The 26,542-nt window shown below is 37.1% G+C and overlaps 1 protein-coding gene across 1 annotated transcript in view; it reads right to left on the bottom strand.

The window, feature by feature from the left end:
* SPIDR (scaffold protein involved in DNA repair) overlaps positions 1-26,542 on the bottom strand; it is a 408,727-nt gene that overhangs the window by 33,458 nt on the left and 348,727 nt on the right. Inside the window, exons 7-8 of the mRNA XM_081817117.1 lie at positions 14,280-14,420; positions 9,813-10,001 (exon numbers count right to left, since the gene is read on the bottom strand). Of these exons, the coding sequence (XP_081673243.1) occupies positions 9,813-10,001; positions 14,280-14,420 (330 nt within the window). The remainder of the gene's footprint in view (positions 1-9,812; positions 10,002-14,279; positions 14,421-26,542) is intronic.

The raw sequence follows: 26,542 nt of genomic DNA, 5'->3' as shown, positions 1-26,542 counted from the left end.
CTGTCTTTTTTTTTTTTTTAAATGGTAATGAAGGGCACCTGGGTGGCTCAGATGGTTAAGCGTCTGCCTTTGGCTCAGGTCATGATCCCAGAGTCCTGGGATCAAGTCCCACATCGGACTCCCTGCTCCTTGGGAGCCTGCTTCTTCCCCCTCTGCCTCTCTCTCTCTCTCTCTGTGTTTCTCATGAATAAATAAATAAAATCTTAAAAAAAAAAATGGTAATGAAAATTACCTTTCTTGGAATTTGTATTTTCATTAATAAGTGTCTAAGTAACTGAAAAAGAAAATCTCTAACTAAACCTGAAGCATTCGGTGTAATTATTTACTATGGATCTGATACTATTCCTGGTTACTCAAGATAATTCTAGTATAGATAGCTTATTGCTGTTGTTTAACAAAAACAATGGAAAACACCAAGAATCTAAATTAATACCAACACCACTGACAAAAAGTAATCAGATTTCTTATTTAAGGGCCAGGGACTATAACCATAAAGTGAATGGGAAATTTACAGAAATGAATTCCCCTAAAACTGGAAGTAATTATATGTCAGCTGCAATACCGAAGATGCTGGCTTTGGAATTTGATGGACCTGGCTTAAGGCCCAGCTCATATACTTGGAGCCAAATTATTTAATTTCAGTGAGCTTCAGGATCTTCATTCAAAATAGAATAACATCACCTAATTTGCCAGCTAGTTGGAGGGTTAAATGAAAGAGGGACCTTACTGACATTGAAACTTTTTCTTTCTGTGCCCCATATTAACAGACAGATATTTCATTGGCAAATTCATAAAGATTTAAGAGTATTCTATCTAAAATTAAAAGTATAAGATTCTCCAAATCTGAAAAGCCAGCTAATGATGGAATATTTAAATTAAGTATTTGATTTCATATTTGAGATTAACAAAAGAACACACTCCCATTCAGCTTCTGAATTATGCTGTTACCTGTGCCCTCATGATAATAACTATTGCCACAGGCTACTAACCTGAGAGAGGGAGGAAAAAACTATACTCATATGTAAAATGTTTATAGGAGCAATTACCTCAATAATTACTTTCAAACTATGCTGCTGGAGCCCTAAGGAGCCAGGTAGAGAGGCTGTGGGGGTCTCTACCCATCCACCTCTCAGGTTTAAACAGAACAGCTCCACATGGATTTGTTGTCACATTTCAATTGTACTTTAGATTTCTATTTTTTAAAAAAGTTCAAAAGTTTTAAAACTACTGGCCTACTGGTAGATAATTATGACTTTTGTGAGGAAAAGGACAGCAGAGGGAAGAAAGAGGAATTGTTGAGATTTCCAAGAGAAGGAATGAATGAAAAAGAAAAAAAAATCCTGCCCGTTTACTGAATTCTAGAGTTACTGTGCTGCAAGGCAAATTAACCAGATAAACTGCTAACCTGGAGGGACAGGTACTAGTTGTTTTTATGTTCTTGTATCAGCTGATCTTCCTTCTGGTTTCTTTGATCCTTGTTTTAACTAAATCTCTCTGTACTTTTAATTCCACTGGTTTCATTATCCATTCTTTCCCATTATGACTGGGCAATTGACAAGGCCTGGCAATTTCCAACTGGATTTCTTTTCCTTCCTGGAAAAAAGTGGAACACTTCCAATTTTTAATTACCATTCTTCTAAATTACTCTATTGTCTTTCTCTTTCCATTTTGTTTGTAAAAACAAGACAACAAAGTCAGATCAATTTAGGCCAGATTTCTACTTTTCAGTTAATCAGAAAAGAAAAAATAAAGTAGGAGGAAGAAGGAAAGAACCACTGTTTATATGGTGTTTTAGATTGTACAAAACATTTTTATTTATTATCTCATTAAATTATCCTAACAGCCTTGGGAAGTAAATGCTATTTATTCTGACTGATAACTAAGAATGGGATTAGTTTCAGTCAACCAGCAGACATAAGAGCTAATCTATAACTCAGATATATTGATTCTGAGACCAGTGCCCTTTAACAACACGGAATCCCAATTGCCTCTGATCAGTGTCCAGCAAAGTTCTTGGAAGTATGAGTTTTGTTTTTTAACCAGCAAGTCCCCTTACATAGGCCTGGCAGATATGGTTATATAATTCCAAGTTAACTTGGTTCTATTTTGTCTCTTGGTTATGGGGGAGTATGTAGTGAAGTGAGGGAGGAAGATCAAATACAGTTTTGAGATTACTACTAAAAAATTTGTTTTATATGGCCAAGAAAAGTTTGTGACTGTTTTGGTTCTGACTTTATCATTTGATCATCAGGTTTTCATTGAAAACTATTTAACTGCTACGGAGGACACGGAAAAATAACACTTGGTTCTGAATAGTAGTCTGTTTTTGGTCAAGATAATGGGAAAATAAATTTATGGCTGGGAGAATGCTCTCCTATGGGTGTCTGCCTGGAAGCCTGATGAACCTATAAGTCACACCATGAAGGCCTTCTTGTTGAAACCTTCCTACTGACTCAAGCAAATGAGGGGGATATACACCCACTCCAGCAAAAACCTTATGAAACTGTTATTGTTTCCAAACTGCTTCCCTGCTAGAATGTAAACTCTCTGAAAACTGGAACTAGGACATCATCCATGTGTCCATAGTAAGGTGATGTGGTAATGAATGAATAAGGGAAGAAAAAGAGACACATGAAAGTCTATAGTCAAAACAGAATTTCTTTATCTAATGGACTACAATGCAAATTTATTTTTATTGAATAGTTTTTCTAAATACTATTAAGGGCAATAATCTTGACAATGGTTAGTGCTTGACCTGTGAAGTTCAAAGAGAATCTCTTAGGTGGTTTGTGGTTGTCATTCAACCTTCCTGTGATCAACCTGGTGGGTGTGCCAAGCCTTGCTATAATCTGTTGGTTTTTTTCTTTGTATGCTTTAATCAATGTCTTGATTTTCACTATCACTGACAATAAAAACAAATTAGAGGAGATATAAAATAGCTTTCTTACCTTAAGGATCTTTCATTGAAAGATAAAGGTGATGAATGATTTAGAGGGGTGCCCATTTTAATAAATCTTTGTCTTAATTTCTCCAAAATAATGGTTAAGCTTAAATAACTGGCATTTCCTTTCTGAGCCCCTATTCCCTAGTTATCCCTTTTTGAGATATGTGAAATTATGCCCAGAGGTTCCATTTAGAAACTATTCTGCTCCAACTGGACTTAAGGAAACATTTGTAGCTGTTTTCATAACTCAGTGTAAGCACTTTTTAGGCAATCAGTTCATTTTTCTTTTGTCCTTTTCAAAAATTGAGGTAAAATTCATACAGCATAAAATTAACCTTTTACAAGTACATGATTCAGGGGGCATTTAGTACATTGACAATGTGGTATAACAATCACCTCTATCTAGTTCCAAAACATTTTCATCACCCCCAAGGCAGACCCTGTACCCGTGAGCAGTTGCTCCCATTCTCTCCTACACCCAAGCCCTGGCAGCCACCAGTCTGCTTTCTGTCTTCAGGGAAATGTCTATTCCAGGCATTTCATATAAATGGACTCACATATAATGTGACCTTTAGTGTCTGGCTTCTTTCTCCTAGCATAATGTTTTCAAGGTTCATTCATACTGTAGCATGTGTCAGCATTTCATTCTTTCAACTCAGTTTATTTTTGACTTACTAAAAAACTCTTTTTGTTTGCCACTTCATTTATTCTCTGGAATACATGCCTTCCTTTACTTCTGATTATACTTCTTTTCTTTTTCAGGCTGGGATTATTCATAAATTTTTTTTCTTGAGTATAGTTGACAAAATGTTACATTAGTTTCAGGTGTACAACACAGTGATTCAATTTCTCTATATATCATGGGCTATGCTCAGCCATACGTAGCTACCATCTGTCACCAAATAAGGCTATTGCAATATCACTGACTATATTCCCTATGCTGTACCTTTCATCCCCATGACATATTCATTCCATAACTGGAAGCCTGTACCTCCACTCCCCTTCACTGATTTGACCCATCTCCCCCCTCCCCTTTCCCTCTGGAAACCATCAGTTCTTTGTATTTTATAGGGCTGATTCTACTTTCTGTTTGTTTATTCATTTGTTTTGTTTTTTAGATTCCACATATGGTGAAATCATATGGTATTTGTCTTTCTCTGACTTATTTCACTTAGCATAATAGGTTCATCCATGTTGTTGCAAATGGAAAGATCCCATCCTTTAAACAATCTTGACAAAGAAGAACAAAGCTGGAGGCATCACAGTCCCAGATTTTAAGATACATTACAAAGCTGTAGTAGTCAAAATAGTATGGTACTGGCACAAAAATAAACACATGGATTAATGGAATAGAACAGAGAACCTAGAAATAAGCCCATGCTTATATGGTCAGTTAATCTATGACAAAGGAGGCAAGAATATACAATGGGGAAAAGATAGTCACTTCGATAAATGGTGCTGGGAAAACTGGACAGCCACATGCAAAAGAATGAAACTGGACCACTTTCTTATACCATACACAAAAATAAACTCAAAATGGGTGAAGACCTAAATGTGAGGCCTGAAACTATAAAAATCCTACATGAAAAACAGGCAGTAATTTCTTTGACAATGGCCATAGCAACATTTTTCTAGATATGTCTCCTGAGGCAAGGGAAACAAAAACAAAAAAAACTACTGGGACTACCTCAAAATAGAAAGCATCTGCACAGTGAAGGAAACTACCCACAAAATGAAAAGACAACATACTGAATGGGAGAAGATATGTGCAAATGACATATCCAATAAGGGGCTAATATCCAAAATATATAAAGAACTTATACAATGCAATACCAAAAAAAACAAACAGTCCAATTAAAAAATGGACAGAAGACCTGAATAGGCATTTTTCCAAAAAAACACATCCAGATGGCCAACAGACATGTGAAAAGATGCTCAACGTCATAAATCATCAGGGAAATGCAAATCAAAACTACAATGAGATATCACAGCTTATATCTGTCAGCGTGGCTAAAATCAAAAAGAAATAACATGTGTTGGTGAGGATGTGGAGAAAAAGGAACCCTCATGCACTGTTGGTGGGAATGTAAATTGGTGTAGCCACTGTGGAGAACAGTACGGAGATTCCTCACAAAATTAAAAATGAACCAGTAATTCCACTACTGGGTATTTACCTAAAGAAAACATGAATAGTAATTAAAAGAACATATATGCATCCCTATGTTTACTGCAGCATTATTTACAATAGCCAAGATATCTAAGCAACCCAAGTGTCCATCGACAGATGAATAGATAAGGAAGATGTGCTTTATATATACACATACAATGAAATATTACACAGGCCTGTGATTATACTTCTGTGTTTGCACAGAGGTAGTGTTTTGGGGTTGATATCCAGTTTGTTTGCTTTTTTCTGGCGAAGTTCTAGCCTCAGTAGGATTTTACAAGAGAGCTTTGGAGAACAAATTATAGATTAGATTTTGTCCAAACTTGAATAGGAGTTGGGCTTTCATAAATCACTCATTGGCTAAGGGCCACCTAAACTAAGAGGGACCCAAATTCTCAGATACTTCCAGCTGTTTTCACAGGCAGACAAAACAGTATCTATGGCTGAGTGCAGTCTTTTGGAGACAGGGACAGATGTGGGCCCACAGATGCAAAAGTACAAAGGAGCTGGGGATGGGGATGGGTACAAAAGAAATGATGGAAGGGCTTTAAGGGGATCTGGTCCAATGTCAATAGTTGTTTGCCACAGGGATTATTTATTAATTCTGATTAAATGATTCTTAATCTTTAAACAAATGATTCATTTAGTGATTCTGAAACATGTTCATTTTAAAAGAATTGTTCAATAGGCAAACAATTCTGTTCAGATATTAGCTTAGCCAAGGGCTACACTATAGGATATCCTTCTCCTTACTATTTCTCAAACACACCATACACAAATCTGTCTCACAGACTTTGTACTTGTTTCTTCTGCCAAGGTCTCACCCCACAGAGTGAGAAAAATAGGACTTTGTGAGAGAGGGATTTGCCTGTTTCACCCTGATCCCAGGCTTGCTATCACTGATTAGATGTTGTGTACCTCTTAAGGTGATGCAATATGAAGTATACAACATCATCATATTCTTGACCAAAACTATTTAAATAGACTTTGATCAAACTTTTCCCAACTTCAGGTGTACAATATAAATATTGTTTTATACAGTCAGTGTTCCTTGGGAGTACTGGGTTTGCCCACATATTTACCACTTGGTTTGCTCATCCTCCCTTCTTGCACCTCACGCATTTCAGTTTGGTTTAATTGTATCCTTTTGAATTTTCTTATTGGTATTATGTCCTGTATTCTTCTGACCTGGGCTTATGAATTCCTTCCTGTTTTTGTTTTTATTTTTCTAAATTAAACCACTGAATACTAGTGACTATTTAGCTGATAATAAAAATAAAGAAACCAAGCTTTGATGCATGATACGGCTTGGGTTACCTTGTTTCTTCTATACATCTCCTTCTTATCATGTAAAGATCTCCTTGTAACAGAATTAATTAATTAATGTGATTACAGCAAAGCAATCAAATATATAAGGAAGCAATTCAACAGTTGAAGTCTAGAGTTGTAAATCTAATCATGATTTGTGTGACCTGGGACTGTAACCTCAGATTCCAAAAAGTACTTTCCCTCTAAATAAAAATAAAAGGTATGATTTCTATTAATCTTGGATTAGAATCTAATAAAAATAACTGTCAGTTCACAGTAACAAAGACACTCAGAAATAAAGTGATTAAAGCAAACAATAGTTAGGAAAATAGACATCATCTTCCTAAAATGTTTCTATTTCAAAGAAAAGTTTTGTAGAACTTGTTTTACCTTCCAAAATGCTCTACGTTGAAAGTCACAATCTAGCTGACTGTAATCCTTACTTTATAGACCTTACAAGGTTTACTATGTTTATTATGCTCTGCCAAAGATGTTTGCTCCATACCTACCAAAGAGATGGCAACTTTGCAATTTTATGTGTAAGAAGATTGTTTAAACAAGAGGTTCAATATTTTCTTTAAGGAAAAGATGTTCAAGTGGAAAAAGTATCTTTGTGTACAAAGCTAAAAATAAAAGCCTCCCTGAAAGGGAAAGTAATAACCTTAAACCTAAAGAGGCCTGAAGGTTATTTGGTCTAGTCATTTCATTTCCAGATGCATCAGGGGCCAGAGTTACTGATACTGGTAGCACAGCCAGGAGTACAATCCAGGTCTCCTGATTTCAAGTTAAGAGTCTTTCCACTCTATGCAGAATGTCCATTTGGGTGCCCTCAAACTAGAGTACACCACAGCAGCAAAATAACGGGGTGTGGGCAGCACAGATATATAAGAAATTCTCTATAATGTCAGGAAAGAAATACATCAGAACACAAAAACAACACATACACAATATTAACCAAGAAAGGTTGAAGAAGGGGGGGATACAATCTTGAAAAGATTTGCTTAGTTAAACTTCTATTTACTGTTTTATTGTTGTTTATGCTTCCCTGTACAATTGTTTAAATAGAGACCAAAAATAATCCCACTTCAAAGGACAATAGAAAGATTTCATTTTGAATTAAAATACTCATGTTAAGAAACAATGGCAGAGAGAAAACAATAAAATCTATAGGGAAAACACAAAACATACTTCTAAACTGATTAAGGGCTTAAATTAATAGCATGATGCTTGTTTAGTGGGAGCTTCCTTTTGCTTCTTTGAGCATCATTGATTTTAAGATTTAGTACATTCTCTTTCACTGACATTTTATTCACCTTCCAGAAACTTATGTGAACCCCAGGAACAATTTTATTTTTCAAAATCATGAAATTATTATTAAGAACATCCCTGAAAGGGAGGGTTTCCAATCACAGCAATTAACAAGAGTTTCTGGACCTCAAATCCCAAGGAAAGTGTGTGGCTCTTTAAAAGGGTGGCCTTTTTGAAGAGGGAAAATCAAAGGAAGGAAATTACTACGTACGTTTCTTACCCAAGGAGAGCTCTCACCACCACATATTTCCTGTTAAAGGAGCATCTGAAATGGTTCCTCAATAATAACCCTAACCCAACCCAGTCAACTTGCACTGAGTAATTCCTAATGATTCCCTTCTACTGCACTTCTCCGAACTCTGGGTCACACCCAACTGGAGTGAAGGCAAAGGTCTCCACAGGAGACTGAACACCCTAGTGTCAAATCAAACTGGAGCTTGACCCTGGCCAATCATCCTCACCTCTAAGATGGGAGTGAGAACAGTCTTCTCCTTTACTGACTCTTGTCAGGGCTAAAAAGGACAAGAAAATCAAAATGCAATGCATGGAAAACTTTTTTCTGTTAAATATTAAGTAATGAACATTCACACTCTCCCCCTCCTTGATAAAGTGTTTTCACAGCACAACCCCATGCATGTCCTCTTAGACTTTGCAAGGAAACCAAAGGTCTATGTCCAGAGGTTCACAGAGAGCAGGTTCATAGACCTGCACTGGATGCAAGTCTTGGGGCCAAACGGTTTCCATTCTTCCTGCTAAAATTGAGCTCCAATAATTACCACTAATTACATACAAAAATATACATCCAAATCTTGTGGAGGAAAATTCTAAGATAAACCCAAGCAAACAACTAATGTCCATTTCACAAATATTTATTATGAGCATGTCATGTGCTAGGAAATATAATGGTGAACAAGAAACAGCACCTGCCCTCACAGAGCCTAACGATGGGCAGAGTAGCTTGAAATACTGGCCGCCAGGCATTCTTTTTTTTTTTTTTTTTTTAAAGATTTTATTTATTTATTTGAGAGAGAGAGAGAGCACATGAGAGGCGGAGGGCCAGAGGGAGAAGCAGACTCCCCGCCGAGCAGGGAGCCCGATGTGGGACTCGATCCCAGGACTCCAGGATCATGACCTGAGCTGAAGGCAGTCGCTTAACCAACTGAGCCACCCAGGCGCCCGCCACCAGGCATTCTAATCAATGTCAACTTTTACTGATTGTCTACATCATGCAAAGGAATGTGACAATGACCAAGACAAGGTCTGATGTCTTAGTGTGACTCAGAGCCAGGCACATGGTGCAGGACAGCTTGGGAGAGCCATTCCAAGATTCCTCATAAAAGTCTTGATGTTTGTACATTATTGCTAAAAAAATGGACACATTCAAACTTATGCCTATGATGTCACTCTTATTTACATTAAAGTATACCTCTGTGGTGGGACACAGGTCAGCAGGAATCCCAAAGAGTCCTGGGCATGGGCATTGAAATGAGTAGCATTATGACCATTGGATGCCCAGGTGGAAGAGGGGAGGAGGTGACCCAGCAGTAACTGCTGCAGGAGATAAAGGAAGTGTTGAGTACAGATAAAGAAGTGCTGAGTACAGGTGCCAGGAGTCTTAATGAAGGAGCATCTTAAGACTGGCCTATGAGGGAAAGGTGGGGCTTAAATAAGGCCCAGGAGAAAAGCGAAGTGTTCTAGGTCTAGGGCATGGCACATGCCTGAGTGGTGGGACTAAAGGTCACAAGTGCAGCAGGCTGGGGACTAGCATGGGGGCTTGTAAAGGACTTTTGAATCCTGACTATGGGGTTAGTATTTGAGCATATTGACTAAACTTGGCTTCTAGTATAAAAATTATCAGTACTTAATCTGTTACCTTGAAAACAAAAGTTGACATTTAAACAGTAACTATTAATTGGATCACTCTCTGAAATGCACCACCCCACACACAAAGTGCCCACCCCTCACTCTATCATGAAAGCTGACCAGACAGCAGTGCTCTCCTTATCTTCAGTCTGGCTCCCAAAGGAGATAATGGAGACAGTCTTCCCTCCCTTTCTCATTCTAGTCCTTAGCCCCAGGCCTTACCTGTTCTCTTCAGGGTTCCTAAATCTTAACCTGCCCTCCGAACCCCCCTCAAAGGTGGCTGCTATCAGCCCACAGCTCTCTGTATTAGGCACTTGCCAGTCAGTGTCTGCTTGGGTTACCCCTGGCTCTCCTGCTGGTCCATGAGCTCTTGGAGGGAAAGGTCTATTTTTACACTCCTGGTGGAGCTGCCTGCAGGTATCAGAAATTAAGATTAGTTTCTAACTGGTTCTTTGTTCTCCTTCTCTCAATTGCTACAGAAGTTTCCAAATCTGTAGCCCTGCCCCAATCTCTCCCTGTATCTTAAATCCATTATAGGTACAACATCAGGATAATCTTAACTCCATTTTTATTTTTATTACGTCTTCTTTTCTTCTCTCAAGATCTCACAGAGGCCCTAATTTTCTCTTGGATTGATGCGGAATCCCTAAAAAAAGGACCTAAGGCTTTATCTAGTTGACTTTATACCCCAGTATTTTCTGGTTTAGGATAAATCCCAAAAATCTAGTACACAGCTCAGTGCCACAGCCATTAGCCAGGGGCATAGCACAAAGAGGCACTAAATCCTTATAGAATAAATGAGTAAATTATCTTTTCATTTCCTCTTTTGCATACATCTCTCCTGATCCTACGTGTATGTTTTCACAGATAACATCTTACCAATCTGAAGAGAACTTTTCTTTCTGACAGGTCAGGATGTTTAAAGCATTTGTTCTCACTAACTTCTTTTATGAAATCTGAGATTATAGCCAGTTAGGATCTAGTCACTTAAAACATTAACTGCTCCAATATTTGTGCCTGTCTAGTTTTCTGTTCAAAGGGATGCAATTCAAGGTCAAAGAACATGTCAACTGCTTCCTTGTCATTCTGGGTACTCAGGTAGAGCTTTCTGTACACGGTGAGTACTGACTAAATACTCTTCAATAAATCTTCTCTTAAAGGGCCAGTCAACAGATCTAAATCAAATAGCACTTACAAATTAGTGATTTTAGACAGAGATCAGTGGGTTTTAACAAGTTGGGACATAAATACGAGTAGGATTTTGAACTGAAAGAATTTCCCCTCCCCCACAAAAAATTTGGGTAGCTATATTTTCCATTTCTATAGGGTTAACACATATTTTTGGAATTCTTTTCCCCCTCAGTATAGCCCTATCATATAAAAATAAAAATGTATAATAATCAACAATAAAAAGATAAAGTTCATACACAGAATTATGAGATCAAGGTCATGTGACTTTTCCGCTCATTTGACCTGCTAAACTGCTGCACAGGCCACGTGGGAAGACAAAGGTCAGGGGATGTGCCTTAGGAGGAGAGAGTCACTGGACAAATAGCAGGGAGTGCTCTAGAGAGGAAGAAAGCACAGACAGAGCTCCACATTCTGTTTAATGAGCATGTGTCAGCAGTGTTTTTCTGAAAATTGTAGTTTTTTTCCTTTAAATCTAGGCTATTTTTCTGAGTCTTTTTGCTTTAAGCAGTCAGTATGGACATGCAGCTCCAAAAATATATCAGAGAAATACAAAAGATAGGATTGTTGTTTTTATGCAAGCCTTCCCAAATGAGGCAGGTGGACAGAGCAGCAATCCCCACACACTGGTCCAACAGCACGTCTGTCTGACTCGACAGCTTTGAGGTTATCGGTCCACTTCATAGCCCTTGTGGGGAGTAGTGATTTTCCATCACTAGAAGCATGGATCAGATGAAATCTGGTAGCCAAGATCTAAAAGACTTCATGACTTAGCCTAAACACACAACTATTTTCCAACTGGCAAAAAAGTTATTTTCTGTATTAGATATTGGAAGTATACAATTATAATTAATCATTTTAGCTTGAATTTTGGGAAATAAATGTATTTTGTTAAGGTTATGAGAAGTATATTTTGTTAGAGTTTATGGGAGTTGCCATGAAACACAATAATTTGGGGGAAAATAAAAGAGACAATTTGTGTTTACTGGGCCATGGATGGATGACTGACAATGGATGATATCACTAATAGGCAATTATAACATCCAGCATTCCTAAATGATTTAATAATTTGTTTTGAAGAAATATAGTTTCCAAAAGAACAAAAAGACAATCTAAACATTTATTTGGACAGCTGTGTGCCAAAATAAAATAAAATAAAATAAAATATATAAGTAAAGAAATTAATCCCAACCTAAAAAAAAAAAAATCAAATATTTAGTCACAAACCTAAAAATGGTACGGGTTCCAAAAAGTCTGTAAATGAATTATTTGCAATACTCAGTGCATCTCCTGTGAAAAAAACATTTCCTATGGGAATGTTGTAGATAGTAGTAGGGCTCCCCTTGTAACCCACAAAAAAGTAGATTAAGTCTTAGGAACACATATGACCGTAAAGCATAGTGGTAAAAGAACATGAACTTTACAGAGCCAAAGACTCGGGATTGCAGTGGCTCTGTCATTTACCAGTAGAACTGCCACAAGAAGTTACGTGCTACAGTCTCCAGCAAGAAGTAAGCCTCCCAGAGCAGCCTCTGTCTGGCCTACACCAGGGAAGCTGGCAGCTGGAACAACTCTGCTGCCCCATAGGGAGGATTTCCCATGATGGGGAGCCCACTTGTATCCTGGTGTGCTCAGGTGGGAGGCTTATGTGTAGAGTTCATGTCGAGGAAGATTACCTCCCACATGGCCCTGATAGAGTTAATGCTGTCAGGTCAATATGCTGGGGCAGCGATACCATTTAAAACTGTACTATAGTCTTTTCAGATTCTTGTAATTCTTTTTTTTAAATTTATTTTTATTTTTTATTATTTTTTAAAGATTTTATTTATTTATTTGACAGAGAGAGAGAGAGGGAGAGAGATCACAAGCAGGGGGAGTGGCAGAGGGAGAGGGAGAAGCAGGCTCCCCGCTGAGCAGGGAGCCCGATGCGGGCCTTGATCCCAGGACCCCAGGGATCATGACCTGAGCTGAAGGCAGATGCTTAACCCACTTAGCCACTCAGGTGCCCCCAGATGCTTGTTATTCTAAAACTTAGGACTAAAATGAGGTTCAGCCTTAATAAAGATAAGTTTCATGTGAAACTTAAGCTTTTCATACATTTAGATACGCTTTCTAAATATCTGGGTAAACCTCCCCCTACCCCCAATCTATAAGGCAATTGCATTATAATACAGCCACCTTTTTATAAACAAAAGGAAGCATTTGTTATAAGACAAATCTGCATGGATCAATGTTCTTGTGTCTATCTACCCAGGGTTTATAGGGACTCTTTCCATGAAATACATGTTTTTCAGGAAAACAAGCTCTTGGGCAGAGCCATCACTCACCTGCACAGTACCATATGAAAGCCAGATGAGACATGGAGTTATGGTCTCTGGGAATGCTGACTGCCTACATAGGTCAGTCAGGACAACACTCAATAAATGCTCACAATTTAGAATGACCATGGCTAGAATGTTCATTATGCACTGGAAGATGCTATCGATAACTGCTTCAAAATCAGAACATCATATATTCATAATGGGTTTTTTTCTCTCTCAGATACTGGTATAAGCTCAGATGTTACTATAATTAGGTAAAAAATTAACATCAAGAGAGTTAAAATAATACACTATGCAAGTAAAGAGAGATTACAATAAGATAGGGAAAATTGCAAATACACTGTTTACACTAATTCTCTATATGACTGAATAGTTTGATTAAAAATGTTTCTTCTTTTCCCTAATTTATAGATTTAGGATGATTATTGGAGATGTAATAGCCATAGTTTGGACCAGATCTACATACCATTCTACCTTGCCTATCCAAAACCACATTTTAAGGTAGGGTACCTTGAAACTTGATAGAGAACAAAACTTTCTTACTATGGAAAGCAAAAAGATGTGACAACTTAGGAATTTTGTTTAAAGCTTATAAAATGCCTTTACAGTAAGTTATATTTTCATTTACATAAACTGACTCATGCAAAGCTATCTTATTTTTTAACTAGGAAAACATGTAGAAAAAAATCTTAGAATTAAAACACACATACAGAACATTTTTTATCTTAATTTTTAATAAAATTAAGAATCACTAAACCTGCATTATTGTTTTTGTTGCCAATTATAATTTTTCCCCTATAAGTACTTTATGGGCTTGACTCAGCTCTGGCCTAGTTTTACAGGCAAACTCTAGGATCCTAGTTTATTGTCTTTAAAAATAAGAGATAAGGGGCGCTTGGGTGGCTCAGTTGGTTAAGCATCTGACTCTTGATTTTGGCTCAGGTCATGATCTCAGGTCATGATCTCAGGGTTGTGAGATCGAGCCCCAGTTCTGGCTCCATGCTCAGCAGGGAATCTGCTGGAGAGTCTCTCTCTCTCTCTCTCTCTCTTTGCCCCACCCCCTGCTTGTGCTCTCTTTCTCTCAAATAAATAAGTAAATCTTAAAAAAAAAAAAAGATAAAACACTAATAAAAGAACCAGCCATTGTAGCAAACTAGATGCTATTACAGAGTGTCCTCACCTTCCTCTGGTAGCCTTCTGTAGAACCTTCATTCCCATCAGGCTGCAGGACTTTCCTTCCAACTGCTGGTCCTTCAAGATGGTGCCCTCAGAATGCACTTCACTGAACATCCCATAGGCATCTTGCACGAGAAGGCAGACTCTACAAAAAAGTATTCACATTTTTTTAGGAGACAGCTTTTGATTCACTACAGAGGTCAGGATTTCCTTCTCCTTTGTTAGAAATCCATTGTAATCATCTTCCTGAATGGGTAAATCAAGGTAAAGGAAGTTGAATTCAAATATGCACTTTAGATTTGTACTTACAGGTGTTTGGATCACTATCCACAAAATACAGAAGGAAACAGAATTCTCTTTTGGCATAGAACTAAACCCTAAGCCAAATGTGGTTTAAAAGCACACAAAGAAGATCATCCTTTCAAATAAAATATATTACCACTGCCCAAAAAGAGATTATTCTCTCTCCCCATTTTTATCCTGTCTGTTATAACAGGAAACATTTCTATTTCGTATGGATGCTCAATACTGAGAAAAGCTTCAGTGTAACACTATGATAAGAACAACAATAAGGGGCTTTCTCTGAGAAGGTACATATTTACAGACATGCATATCCCACAGGATAAAAAACCAGCATGCTGGCAGCAACACAGACATGATGGATATCCAGTGACATGATGGGATTCCCCCAAACTTTTAAGTTCAAAGGGTAGTACTTATAAAAACCTATTTATGATTGAATTTCCAATCCTCTCACTTCATAATTCAGGTAAATCAAGTCTTATTTATTATGAAATGACACATTCTCAGAAAATATTTACTGAAGCCTAAAAAAAATTAGGCAGTAAATAACACCGCCAAATAGACTGTGAGGAACAAAACTATTTTATTTTATTTTTTAAAGATTTTATTTATTTATTTGACAGAGAGAGACACAGCAAGAGAGGGAGCACAAGCTGGGGAGTGGGAGAGGAAGAAGCAGGCTTCCTGCTGAGCAGGGAGCCCGATGCAGGGCTCGATCTCAGGACCCTGAGATCATGACCTGAGCCGAAGGCAGATGCTTAATGACTGAGCCACCCAGGTGCCCCAGAACAAAACTATTTTAAAGATGAGGGTGTACAGTAAAGTGCATGTTAGGAAAGAACAGATGACAAATGATGAACAAAAGAATGCTAAATCTGAAGCAATGAACTTTGTTTTAAAAAAGATTTTAGGGCGCCTGGGTGGCTCAGTTGGTTAAGCGACTGCCTTCGGCTCAGGTCATGATCCTGGAGTCCCTGGATCGAGTCCCGCATCGGGCTCCCTGCTTGGCAGGGAGTCTGCTTCTCCCTCTGATCCTAACCCTTCTCATGTGCTCTCTCTCATTCTCTGTCTTAAATAAATAAATAAAAAATCTTAAAAAAAAAAAAAAAAGATTTTATTTGGGCGCCTGGGTGGCTCAGATGGTTAAGCGTCTGCCTTCGGCTCAGGTCATGATCCCAGGGTCCTGGGATCGAGTCCCGCATCGGGCTCCCTGCTCCTTGGGAGCCTGCTTCTTCCTCTGCTTCTCTCTCTCTCTCTCTCTGTCTCTGAAAAATAAATAAATAAAATCTTAAAAAAAAAAAAATTAGCTAAACCTCTTAAAAAAAAAAAAAATAAATAAATGAAAAAGATTTTATTTATTTATTTGTCAGAGAGAGAGAGAGAGCACAGCAGGAGGAGTGGTAGGCAGAGGGAGAAGCAGGCGCCCTGCAGAGCAAGGAGCCTGATACAGGGCTCCATCCCAAGACCCTGGAATCATGACCTGAGCCGAAGGCAGACGCTTAACCAACTGAGTGACCTAGATGTCCGTGAAACAATGAACTTTAAATAATGCTTAGAAGCTAGACTTCCCAATTAATTCTCCCAGGCCCACAGGGTCCCCCTGATTCACAACAGAGGCAAAGGTAAATCTTGTCTGAAAGAAATCACCTTTAATTTTATCATTAGTTGTCATGGAGTAAAATCAAATAAACATGTGCCTGAATAAAAATCTCTAGTACAGGGGTGCCTGGGTGGCTCAGTTGGTTAAGCAACTGCCTTCAGCTCAGGTCATGATCCTGGAGTCCTGGGATCGAGTCCCACATCGGGCTCCCTGCAGAGAGTCTGCTTCTCCCTCTGACCCTCCTCCCTCTCATGCTCTCTGTCTCTCATTCTCTCTCTCTCAAATAAATAAATAAAATCTTTAAAAAAACCCACTAGTATAAGGAAACAAATCACTATGTGTGGGAAGAGTAAAATATAAAACAAAACAATAGACCTCCCGAGGACTTGACATATTAGAATTAAAAGATATGAAATACTGAATAACTATTTTAAAAAGGTAAAATCACAAAGATATAAATACAAAACAAAAAGCTGTACAACATGACCTGGCAGATTTGAAGAATGAAACAGACTTTCAAAAAGGAAACACTACATTTATTGAAATAAAGAAGTTATTAAATAGGTGTAAACAAACAGTTACATGTACCTGAAGAGTGTGTATATGTCAACTGGGTTATAAATCTGAGTAAATTACCTAGAATGCATGTTGAGAGCTGAGATAAAAAAACATGAGAGAAAAGAGAAGTACAGAGGATAGAATGAGAAAATCTTAATATTTGTCTAATAGGAATTTCAGAAGAACAAAATAGAGGAAGGAGAAGCAATAATTTGTACATTTAAGAACTGCAAATTTTCTCCCCAACTGATGAAAGAAATGAATCCAAAGATACAGGAAGAGAAATAAATACCAAGCAGGACAACTAATAGGAAATCCATCCTAGGACACATACTGTAATAAAACTAGAGAACATCAAATACAATGAGAAGATTCTAAAAGCAAAAAGGGTGAAAAGACCATCTGCAAAGGAATAAAAATTTGATTTACATCAGCCTCCTCAAAAGCAATGAATGAAGCCAGACAACAGTGAAATATTTTCAGAATTCTGGAAGACATTTCAAAACTGTGTACCAGCAAAACTGTCTTTCATGAATGATGGTAAAATAAAGGCATTTTTAGATAAAGAAACACTGCACACGTTTTCCACCTACAGAGCCTGAAGTATTTACTAGATATGAAAATAATTACTAAAATAATTTCTAAATTATGCATTTTAGGAAGAAGGAGAATATTCTGGGAAAAAGGTCTAAGATCAATATAAACAAATCAAAACAAACACAGTAGGATAAAATAACACCACCACCAATAATATCAATTAATGAAGGGGGAGCTGAAAAACTGGAAATGGAAAAAAGAATTCAAAGTTCCAAAATTACTGGATACATTACTTGATAATAAGTATTAAAACTATAGGGGCGCCTGGGTGGCTCAGTCGGTTAAGCGTCTGCCTTTGACTCAGGTCATGATCCCAGGGTTCTGGGATCGAGTCCCATATTGGGCTCCCTGCTCAGCACGAAGTCTGCTTTTCCCTCTGCCTCTGCCTGCCGCTCCCCCTCCTTGTGCTCTCTCTCTGTCAAATAAATAAATAAAATCTTAAAAAAAAAAATAGCCCCAAACTGGAAACAAGACAAATGTTCAGTAATAGCTGAATGGATAAATAAATTGTGATATATCTTTACAGTGGAATACTACTTGGCAGTGAAAAGAACTACTGATACACGATGAATCTTGAAAACATTGTGCTGAGTGGAAAAAAAAAAACTATGAAAAGTATATAAAAGGCAAAGTAAACCCACAGTAATAGCAAGCAGATCTGTAGTTGCCTGCAATTGGGGCCAGGAGGGACTGACAGCAGAGGGCATAGGAAACTTTTTCAGGTTATGGAAATAATCTATGTCTTCACCCACTGCTTAAATGGGTGCATTTTATTGTATGTATGTAAACTGTACTCCATGTAAAGTATACCTTCAAAAAGTTGTTTAAAGAAAAAAAGGGTGGGGTGCCTGGGTGACTCAGTCAGTTGGGCTCCAACTCTTGATTTTGGCTCAGGTCATGGTCTCACGGTCCTGGGATTGAGCCCCACATCTGGCTTTGTGCTTAGTGTGGCGTCTGCTTGAGACTCTCTCTTGCTCTCCTTCTGCTCCTCCCCTGCTCTCTCTCCAAAATAAACAAACAAATCTTTAAAAAAATAATAAATAAAAAAGGGTATAGGAGACAACTTGAAGAAGATTCCACTGGATAAACATAGGATAATTATGGAGAAAAGACAGGAAAAGTTACTGGTACCTCTGGTTCCAACTCACTGTGCTAAAAATTGGCAAACAATGGGAAAGAATCAAATGCTTAAAAATCCATTAGAAAAATATTATGGTTTGCAAAGAGGCATTTCCCCTTGTCATTATACACGAACTTTCAAAGGCAAACTGTGATATCATCTAAGCACATGTTTTCTTGCACATCTTCAATACTGAAAACCACTTACTTTTAGAGATAGCTCTCAGAGTATGAAATTATGAATATATTTGGATATTTAAAAAAAGGAAAAATACATTGCTGATGTTTCATGAAACAAAACTTAAAATCTTATTCTTTTCATGAAATCTTCTCATTATAAGGAACCACATACAAACTACTAACTTCACCCTAAAAACATGAGGGTTGAAACTGCTCTCATGTTCTCTTTCTGAGCTATAACAGGCTCTCAAATACTTCTTCCATGTTTGAGAGAATGAATGAGGCTCTGTTGTGAACACACACAGCAAACACATAATACCTAATTGCACAGTGTTCACAGAACTATTCCTTCTTGTATTCAGTCACTAATGCATTCATTTGAAGCTTACTGGGCTTATACTTTGTAGGATATGTAAGGAGGGAAGTGGTCAAATAAAAATATAATTGAGAATCAAATAAAACATTGAGCAACATTAACACCTAACACTAATAAAATGTATTATGGCTAATTACAGCATTCTCGTATTATCTATTTAATCCTTCAACTGAGGAAACTAGGCAATATTGATAGATGAGGAAAGTGAGACTCAGAATGTTTAAAAAAACTACTGAAGATAGTAAGGAGGGAGCAGAATCAGGTCTTAAATGCAAAGCACTTAATTTGGTATTTTTGTGCCATAATATCACATTACAGTAACAGGTTACATGAATGTAGAAGAAGACTGATTAATTCTGCAGAGTGGAACTGGAGAGAGCATCCCAGAGCAACTAGCATTCTAGTCTGCAAGTCAAACACCAAGAAGGCAACAAGGAATATACTCATGGCAAACTGCATGCCATAAAATCCAGAATATCTAAATCTAATCTTTATAGAGAGGCAATGATTTTTCCCACTGCTAAGTCAAACTATTTAAGATATACATAAACTGTAACTAGTCCATAATGAGGCTACTTATCTAGAAGAACTTCATTCACTCCGTAACTTTCAAAAGATACATTTATTATTTATTATTTATTTATTTATAGAGAGACGGGGGCAGGGGGCAGAGGAAGAGGGAGAGAGAAAATCTTAAGCAGGCTCCAGCCCAGCACCGAGTCCAACGCAGGGCTTGATCTCACAACCCTGAGATCATGACCTGAGCTGAAATCAAGAGTCGGACACATAACTGCCTAAGCCACCCGTGTACCCCCAAAAGATACTTTTAATGTTTGACAAGAATCATATTAGAATATTAAGGTCAGAATGTAAGGGATTTATGCATCATTTTAAAGGCTGCTAGTGTAATATAATGAAAAGGAAATACTCTTCAATTAAATCACTTGAAAACAATTTTATTAACTGTTCGATACTGTATGACTTTAATCTGAACCCCAAGTGGGAAAGAATGAAAGATTACTCTTTCATAATATTGTCTTATTTAAAACAGTATGCCATGTGAAAGCAAGGATGAAATTATACATTTTTGTGTTGAATTTATAATGTCTTTTTTGGTCCACAGACCATTTCGTATCATAACCTCTCGGAGGGAAGTACTTTAATGTTTTTCCCTCAAAGGCCCCCTAATTACCCCATCACCTGACCTGTCTCTCTGCTCCATGTCTATAGGGAGGCTGAGGCAGAACCTTGGGGAATCAGGCTTCATTTCCTAAGGAGGAAGCCTCAGGCTTCCTTTAAGAGTGTTCTTATATCAGCTCAATTAATGCCTGCTTGACTATACTGATGCATCCAGCACTGTTTTTTGTAAGCATTATTGTTTGTTAATATACGCAAAAGTCAAGATGAATATAAAGATCTCCATGGATCTGCTTTGTAAAACTTAGAGAGAATTTTTGATTGCTTGTGTTTAAAAGGGAGAGATGAGGAATTAGCTAGTACCTTTTCCTAATATCTGTTATGATATTTGCCTTTATCTCAAATAACCAAGGAATGGTGCTCTTGTTTGTTCTTCTGCCCTAGAGAAGAGATATTAATACTTTCTTTCTCCCTCTTTTGTTCATGCCTGGCCACACACACTCTTCCACCTTGTCCTGCTCACACAGCTGAAGCTCAGGAGGCGCTCACTGGCTCAGGCCTGAGGTAGAATAACCGTCCTCATTGGTTCAAATGAACTGGAACTGTGTTATTCAATAGACAGTCCAAACCAGAGTTAGCTCATCAGCAGCACATAAAGAATTCCACCCTCTTGTTACCGCTTCCTGCTCAGTAAATACTATCTCCTACAATCAGTGCTAGTGTGACAGGTCTGAACAGAAAAGGGACCCCTGATCAACTTGTTTTTCCTGAATCACCAGAGATGTTCCCCATAAATGACATCATATTCAAAGGAACACAAATGGCTTCCCAGGGAGGAAAGAAATGTCATGTTAGCAACTCTGGGACCCTAAAAAAGTTACTAACTGTATGAACTTGAATTTACTCAACATGGGAATAAAGGAACCAACTGAGAGGGCTGTTAGAGCATTCGAGCAATGATACAGGGCTCAGCACAGTGACTGGCACAAATACATCAATCTTTTTCCTTTGCAGGGTCCTTAGGCCAATTTTATAATATAGTTTTCTATTTGTGTTTGATATTTTAAATAGTTTTTTTTTTTTTAAAGATTTTATTTATTTATTTGAGACAGAGAGAATGAGAGAGAGACAGCACATGAGAGAGGGGAGGGTCAGAGGCAGAAGCAGGCTCCCTGCCGAGCAGGGAGCCCGATGCGGGACTCGATCCAGGGACTCCAGGATCATGACCTGAGCCGAAGGCAGTCGCTTAACCAACTGAGCCACCCAGGCGCCCAATAGTTTTTTTTTTCTAAGATTTTATTTATTTATTTGACAGAGCGAGAGATAGCAAGAACAGGAACACAAGCAGGGGGAGTGGGAGAGGGAAAAGCAGGCTTCCCGCCGAGCAGGGAGCCCGATGCGGAGCTCGATCCCAGGATCCTGGGATCATGACCTGAGCCGAAGGCAGATGCTTAATGGCTGAGCCACCCAGGCGCCCCAATAGCTTTTTGTTTGTTTGTTGCTCTGTTGCTGGTGAATAGAAATACAGTTGACTTTTATATACTGAACTTTTTGTAATCCATCAATCTTACTAAAATTATTTGTAATACTTTTTATGAAGTTTTATGTAATCATTTCATCTATGCATAATGACAACTTTGCTTCAGCCTTCCCAATCCTTGTTTTTTAATTATTTATCTTTTCTGGCTGTACTATAGGACCTTCAGCACAATGCTGAAGAGAAGCCAATGATACTGAGCAACCTTATCTTGATTTTGAACAAAGTATCTTCAGTGTTTTACAATTAAGAATGATGCCTGCTATAGGGTTTTTTGGTTGATATCCTTCATCAAGTTAAACATTCTTAGTTTGCTGAAAAATTTTTTTAATCATGAATGGGTGTTGAACCTTATCAAATGTATTTTCCATATTAACTGAAATGACTATGTTTTTATCTCCTCTGCTAATGTTGTAAATGACAATTACAGCTTTTTAAGTTATTTTTTTTTAAAGATTTTATTTATTTATTTGAGAGAGAGAATGAGATAGAGAGAGCATGAGAGGGGGGAGGGGCAGAGGGAGAAGCAGACTCCCCGCTGAGCAGGGAGCCCGATGAGGGACTCGATCCCACGACTCCAGGATCATGACCTGAGCCGAAGGCAGTCACTTAACCAACTGAGCCACCCAGGCGCCCTTTAAGTTATTTTTTAGAAGATTTTATTTATTTATTTGAGAGAGAGAAAGAGCATAAGCAGGGAGGAGGGGCAAAGGGAGAGGGAGAAGCAGAATCCCCACTGAGCAAGGAGCCTGATGCAGGGCTTGATCCCAGGACCCTGGGATCATGACCTGAGCCAAAGGCAGATGCTTAACCATCAGAGCCACCCAGGCACCCCTACAGCTTTTTAAGTTAAAGCAATTTTTTACTCCTTAGATAAAGCCAAGATCCTATTTGCTACATTTTGTTTAGGAGTTTTCTATGTCCATGAGTGATAATGACCTTTAATTTTGTTTTTCAAATTAGATTTAATTTTATTTCTCATATCAAGACTATTTATAGTAGTTTCATATAATCAGTTGACATGGATTCTTTTTTTCTTTGAAAAATTTGTATAAGATTTGAATGACCTGCTTTTTGAAAGTTTGAAATAATTTACTAAAAAAATGAATTGGATCTAGTGCTTTTCCTGGGAAGATTTTTAACTATCAACTCAATTTCTCTAATGATAATTGGGCTATTTGGGCTTTCTATTTTTTAATTGAGACATTTTGTTAAGATAAAAAAATATATTTTCCTAGGGATATGTCCATTTGGTCTACATTTTTAAATTAATTAGTTAATTAAGATTTGTAGTATATATGTATATTTTATTAAGTTTTTATTTTAATTCCAGTATAGTTAACATACAGTGTTATATTAGTTTTAGGTGTATAATTAGTGATTCAACAATTCTTACAATGCCGGTGCTCATCACAAGTACACTCCTTAATCCCCACCACCTATTTAACCCATCTCCCCATCCACCTCCCCTCCGGTAACCATCAATTTTCTATAGTTAAGAGTTTGTTACTTGGTTTTTCTCTCTCTTTTTTTCCCTTTGCTCATTTGTTTTGTTTCTTAAATTCCACATATGAGTGAAATAATATGGCATTTATCTTTCTCTGCCTTATTTTGCTTAGCTCTCTAGCTCCATCCATGTTGTTGCAAATGACAAGAGTTTGTTCTTTTTTATGCCTGAATAATATTTGTGTGTGTGTGTGTTTGCATATCTTTATCCATTCATCTACTGATGGACACTTGAGCTGCTTCCATAATTTTGGTATTATACATAATGCTGCAAAAAACATAGGGGTGCATGTAACCCTTTAAATTAGTGTTTTTCTATTATTTGGGTAAATACCCAGTAGTTTGATTACTGGATCATAGGGTAGTTCTATTTTTAACTTTTTAATGAAACTCCATACTGTTTTCCACAGTGGCTATACCAGTTTGCATTCCCACCAACAGTGCATGACAGTTCCTTTTCCCCCACATCCTTGCCAACACTTGTTTCTTTTTTATTTTAGCCATTCTGACAGGTGTGAGGTGTATCTCACCATAGTTTTGATTTGTATTTTCCTGATGATCAGTGATGTTGAGCATCTTTTCATATGTCTATTGGCCTTCTGTTTGTCTTTGGAGAAATTTCTGTTCATGTCTTCTGCCCATTTTTTAATTGGATTATTTGGGTTTTGGGTATTGAATTATATTGATTCTTTATATATTTTGGATATTAGCCCTTTATTGGATATATCATTTACAAATATCTTCTCCCATTCAGTAGGCTGCCTTTTAGTTTTGTTGATGTTTCCTTCACTGTACAGAAGCTTTTTATTTTGGTGTAGTCCAAATAGTTTATTTTTGCTTTTCTTTCCATTGCCTCAGGAGACATATCTAGAAAAATGTTGCTACAGCTGATGTCAGAAAAATTATTGCCTGTGTTCTCTTCTAGGATTTTTTTGGTTTCAGGTTTCACATTTAGGTCTTTCACCCATTGGGAATTTATTTTTGTGTATAGTATAAGAAAGTGGTCCCGTTTAATTCTTTTGCATGTAGCTGTCCAGATTCCCCAACACCATTTGTTGAAGACTGTCTTTTTCTCATTGTATATTCTTTCCTACTTCACTGAAGACTAACTGACCATATAATTGTGGGTTTATTTCTGGGTTTTCTATTCTGTTCCATTGATCTATGTGTCTATTTTTGTGCTAGTACTATTATTTATTTGTATCTTCTCTTTTTCTTTATGAATTTTACCATAGAAATACTTAACATTTCAAAGAGCCAACTCTGGGTTTTGTTTATTTACTGTTCCTTTATGCCATTAATTTCTACTCTTATGTTTATGATCTCCTTTCTATTTTCTTTGTATTTATTCTATTTTTAACTATTTCTTGTATTAGAGGCTTAGCTCATTAATTTTGAGCCTTCCTTCTTTCTAAAGTGAGTTGTTTAGACTACAAAATTTCTTATAAGTATCAAACTTTGGTATTTAGTATTTTTATTATTTATCAGTTCTAGGAATTTAAATTTTCCATTATTGTTTCTTTTTTAATCCATAAGTTATTTGGCAGTTTTTAAATTTTTTTCTATAAGGATTTAAAATACATATTTTTTAAATTAACTCTAATTTAATTGCACTAAGGTGAGAGAATGTGTTTTCTAATAATGATTCTTTTAAATCTATAGAGACTTGTTTTATGGTCTAGAAGATAATCAATTTTTATAAAAGGGTCAAATGAGAAGAATGCATATGGTCCAGTTGTTAAGTAGGGGGTTGTGTACATGATGTATAAGTCACGTTATTTAAGAGTGTTTTTCAAATATTCTCTATCTTTACTTTTTTGTCTGCTTCCCTGATCAGTTATTGCAGTATTTATCCCACAAATCAGAAGATTAAAATAAGAATTTTTTCACAATGTATGTGGGTTAGAAATTCATCATCTTGATGGCAGTTAGTTAGTGCCAGGCCCTTTACTATTTGCATTGTCTTACCCTCAAAAGGCCACAAAGAGCTAGGCTGGCTATTACTATCCTTACTTAGCACAAAAAAGACAGAAGATCAGAAAGATTTGGTATCTTGCCCAAGACTGTACAGCATTAAATAAGAAAATTCAAAAAATAAAATGAATATGTAGGGGCGCCTGGGTGGCTCAGTTGGTCAAAGGTTTGCCTCTTGATTTTGGCTCAGGTCATGATCTCAGGGTCCTGGGATCAAGCCCTGCATCAGGCTCCCCGCTCAGTGGGGAGTCTGCTTGTTTCTCTCTCCCTCTGCCCCTCCCCCTCCTCTCACACGCACAACTCTCTCTGTCTCTCCCAAATAAATACATTTTTTTAAAAAAATCAAACTTTAAAAAAATCAGTAAAATAAAATGAATACATAAACATATTTCATATATCTCTTTGAATGTACAAAAATGGGAAATTATCAACATAATTTCCAGAGCTAAGTCTCTATCATATTTCAAGTACAGGCGAAACTGATCTACATACTGCTGTACTTAGCAGTAAGTTTAAAGAAGCATGTGGTCTAAGAGAACTCTCTGTGCTGATGGAATGTAGTCTAATGTAGCCACTAGCCACATGGGGCTATGCTTCAAATGTGGCTAATGTAAGGAACTGAATTTTAGATTTTATTTAATTTTAATTAATTTAAACGTAAATAACCACCTGTGGCTAGTGGCCACCCTATAGGACAGCACCGTCTAAAGGCGTAAGAATAAAGAGAAACCAAAACTCTAAATACTTAATAATTGGTTGAAATCTTTGAAAGAACAGTAAATACAAAGTGACGGTGTAAATGAACAAGAAGTAATAGTCTATTTAAAAATATTTCCAAATTATGTTTTATCAAACACTAAAATTCAAAGATGTTAATAGGTATTCCTTGAAAATCATCACTATCATCAAAATGTTGCTAGCAATATTTTTTCTAAAATATACTTTACCAGATCTATGGAGAAAAATATATCAAAATCACATATAATTATTACTGTGCTCAATTCTCCTTGCAAATATATTTTATACCCTAGAATACCAGGAAATCCCTGACTAGTCACCTAATGAATATATGGTTTTAGGTCTGCTTATTGTGCATGAACAATATTTAGCACATGGTACCCAGAAGAATTTAACATCTAAAGACAACTAAACATTTCCACATATATGTATGACATTATTTAATATGTTGTGGCTATAAGACATTTATATAGTACAAACTTATTTCTCATGACTCTGTGAATGAAAAAAATTTTATGTAAGAAATAGGCTTATAATTAGGTCTGGATCAAACAAGTAAAAAGCTAGACTACTTCAAAATGAACAACTGGAACCTACCAAAAATGAGGGGACGAGTTGCTTAAGATAAAACAATGTTCAATC

Source organism: Leptonychotes weddellii, chromosome 4, assembly GCF_054177405.1.
Source record: "Leptonychotes weddellii isolate Sample4059 chromosome 4, ASM5417740v2, whole genome shotgun sequence".
In the NCBI taxonomy this organism is placed as follows: domain Eukaryota; kingdom Metazoa; phylum Chordata; class Mammalia; order Carnivora; family Phocidae; genus Leptonychotes; species Leptonychotes weddellii.
Note: the sequence above shows the minus strand (reverse complement) of the source record. Positions and strands in the feature narration are given on the sequence as shown.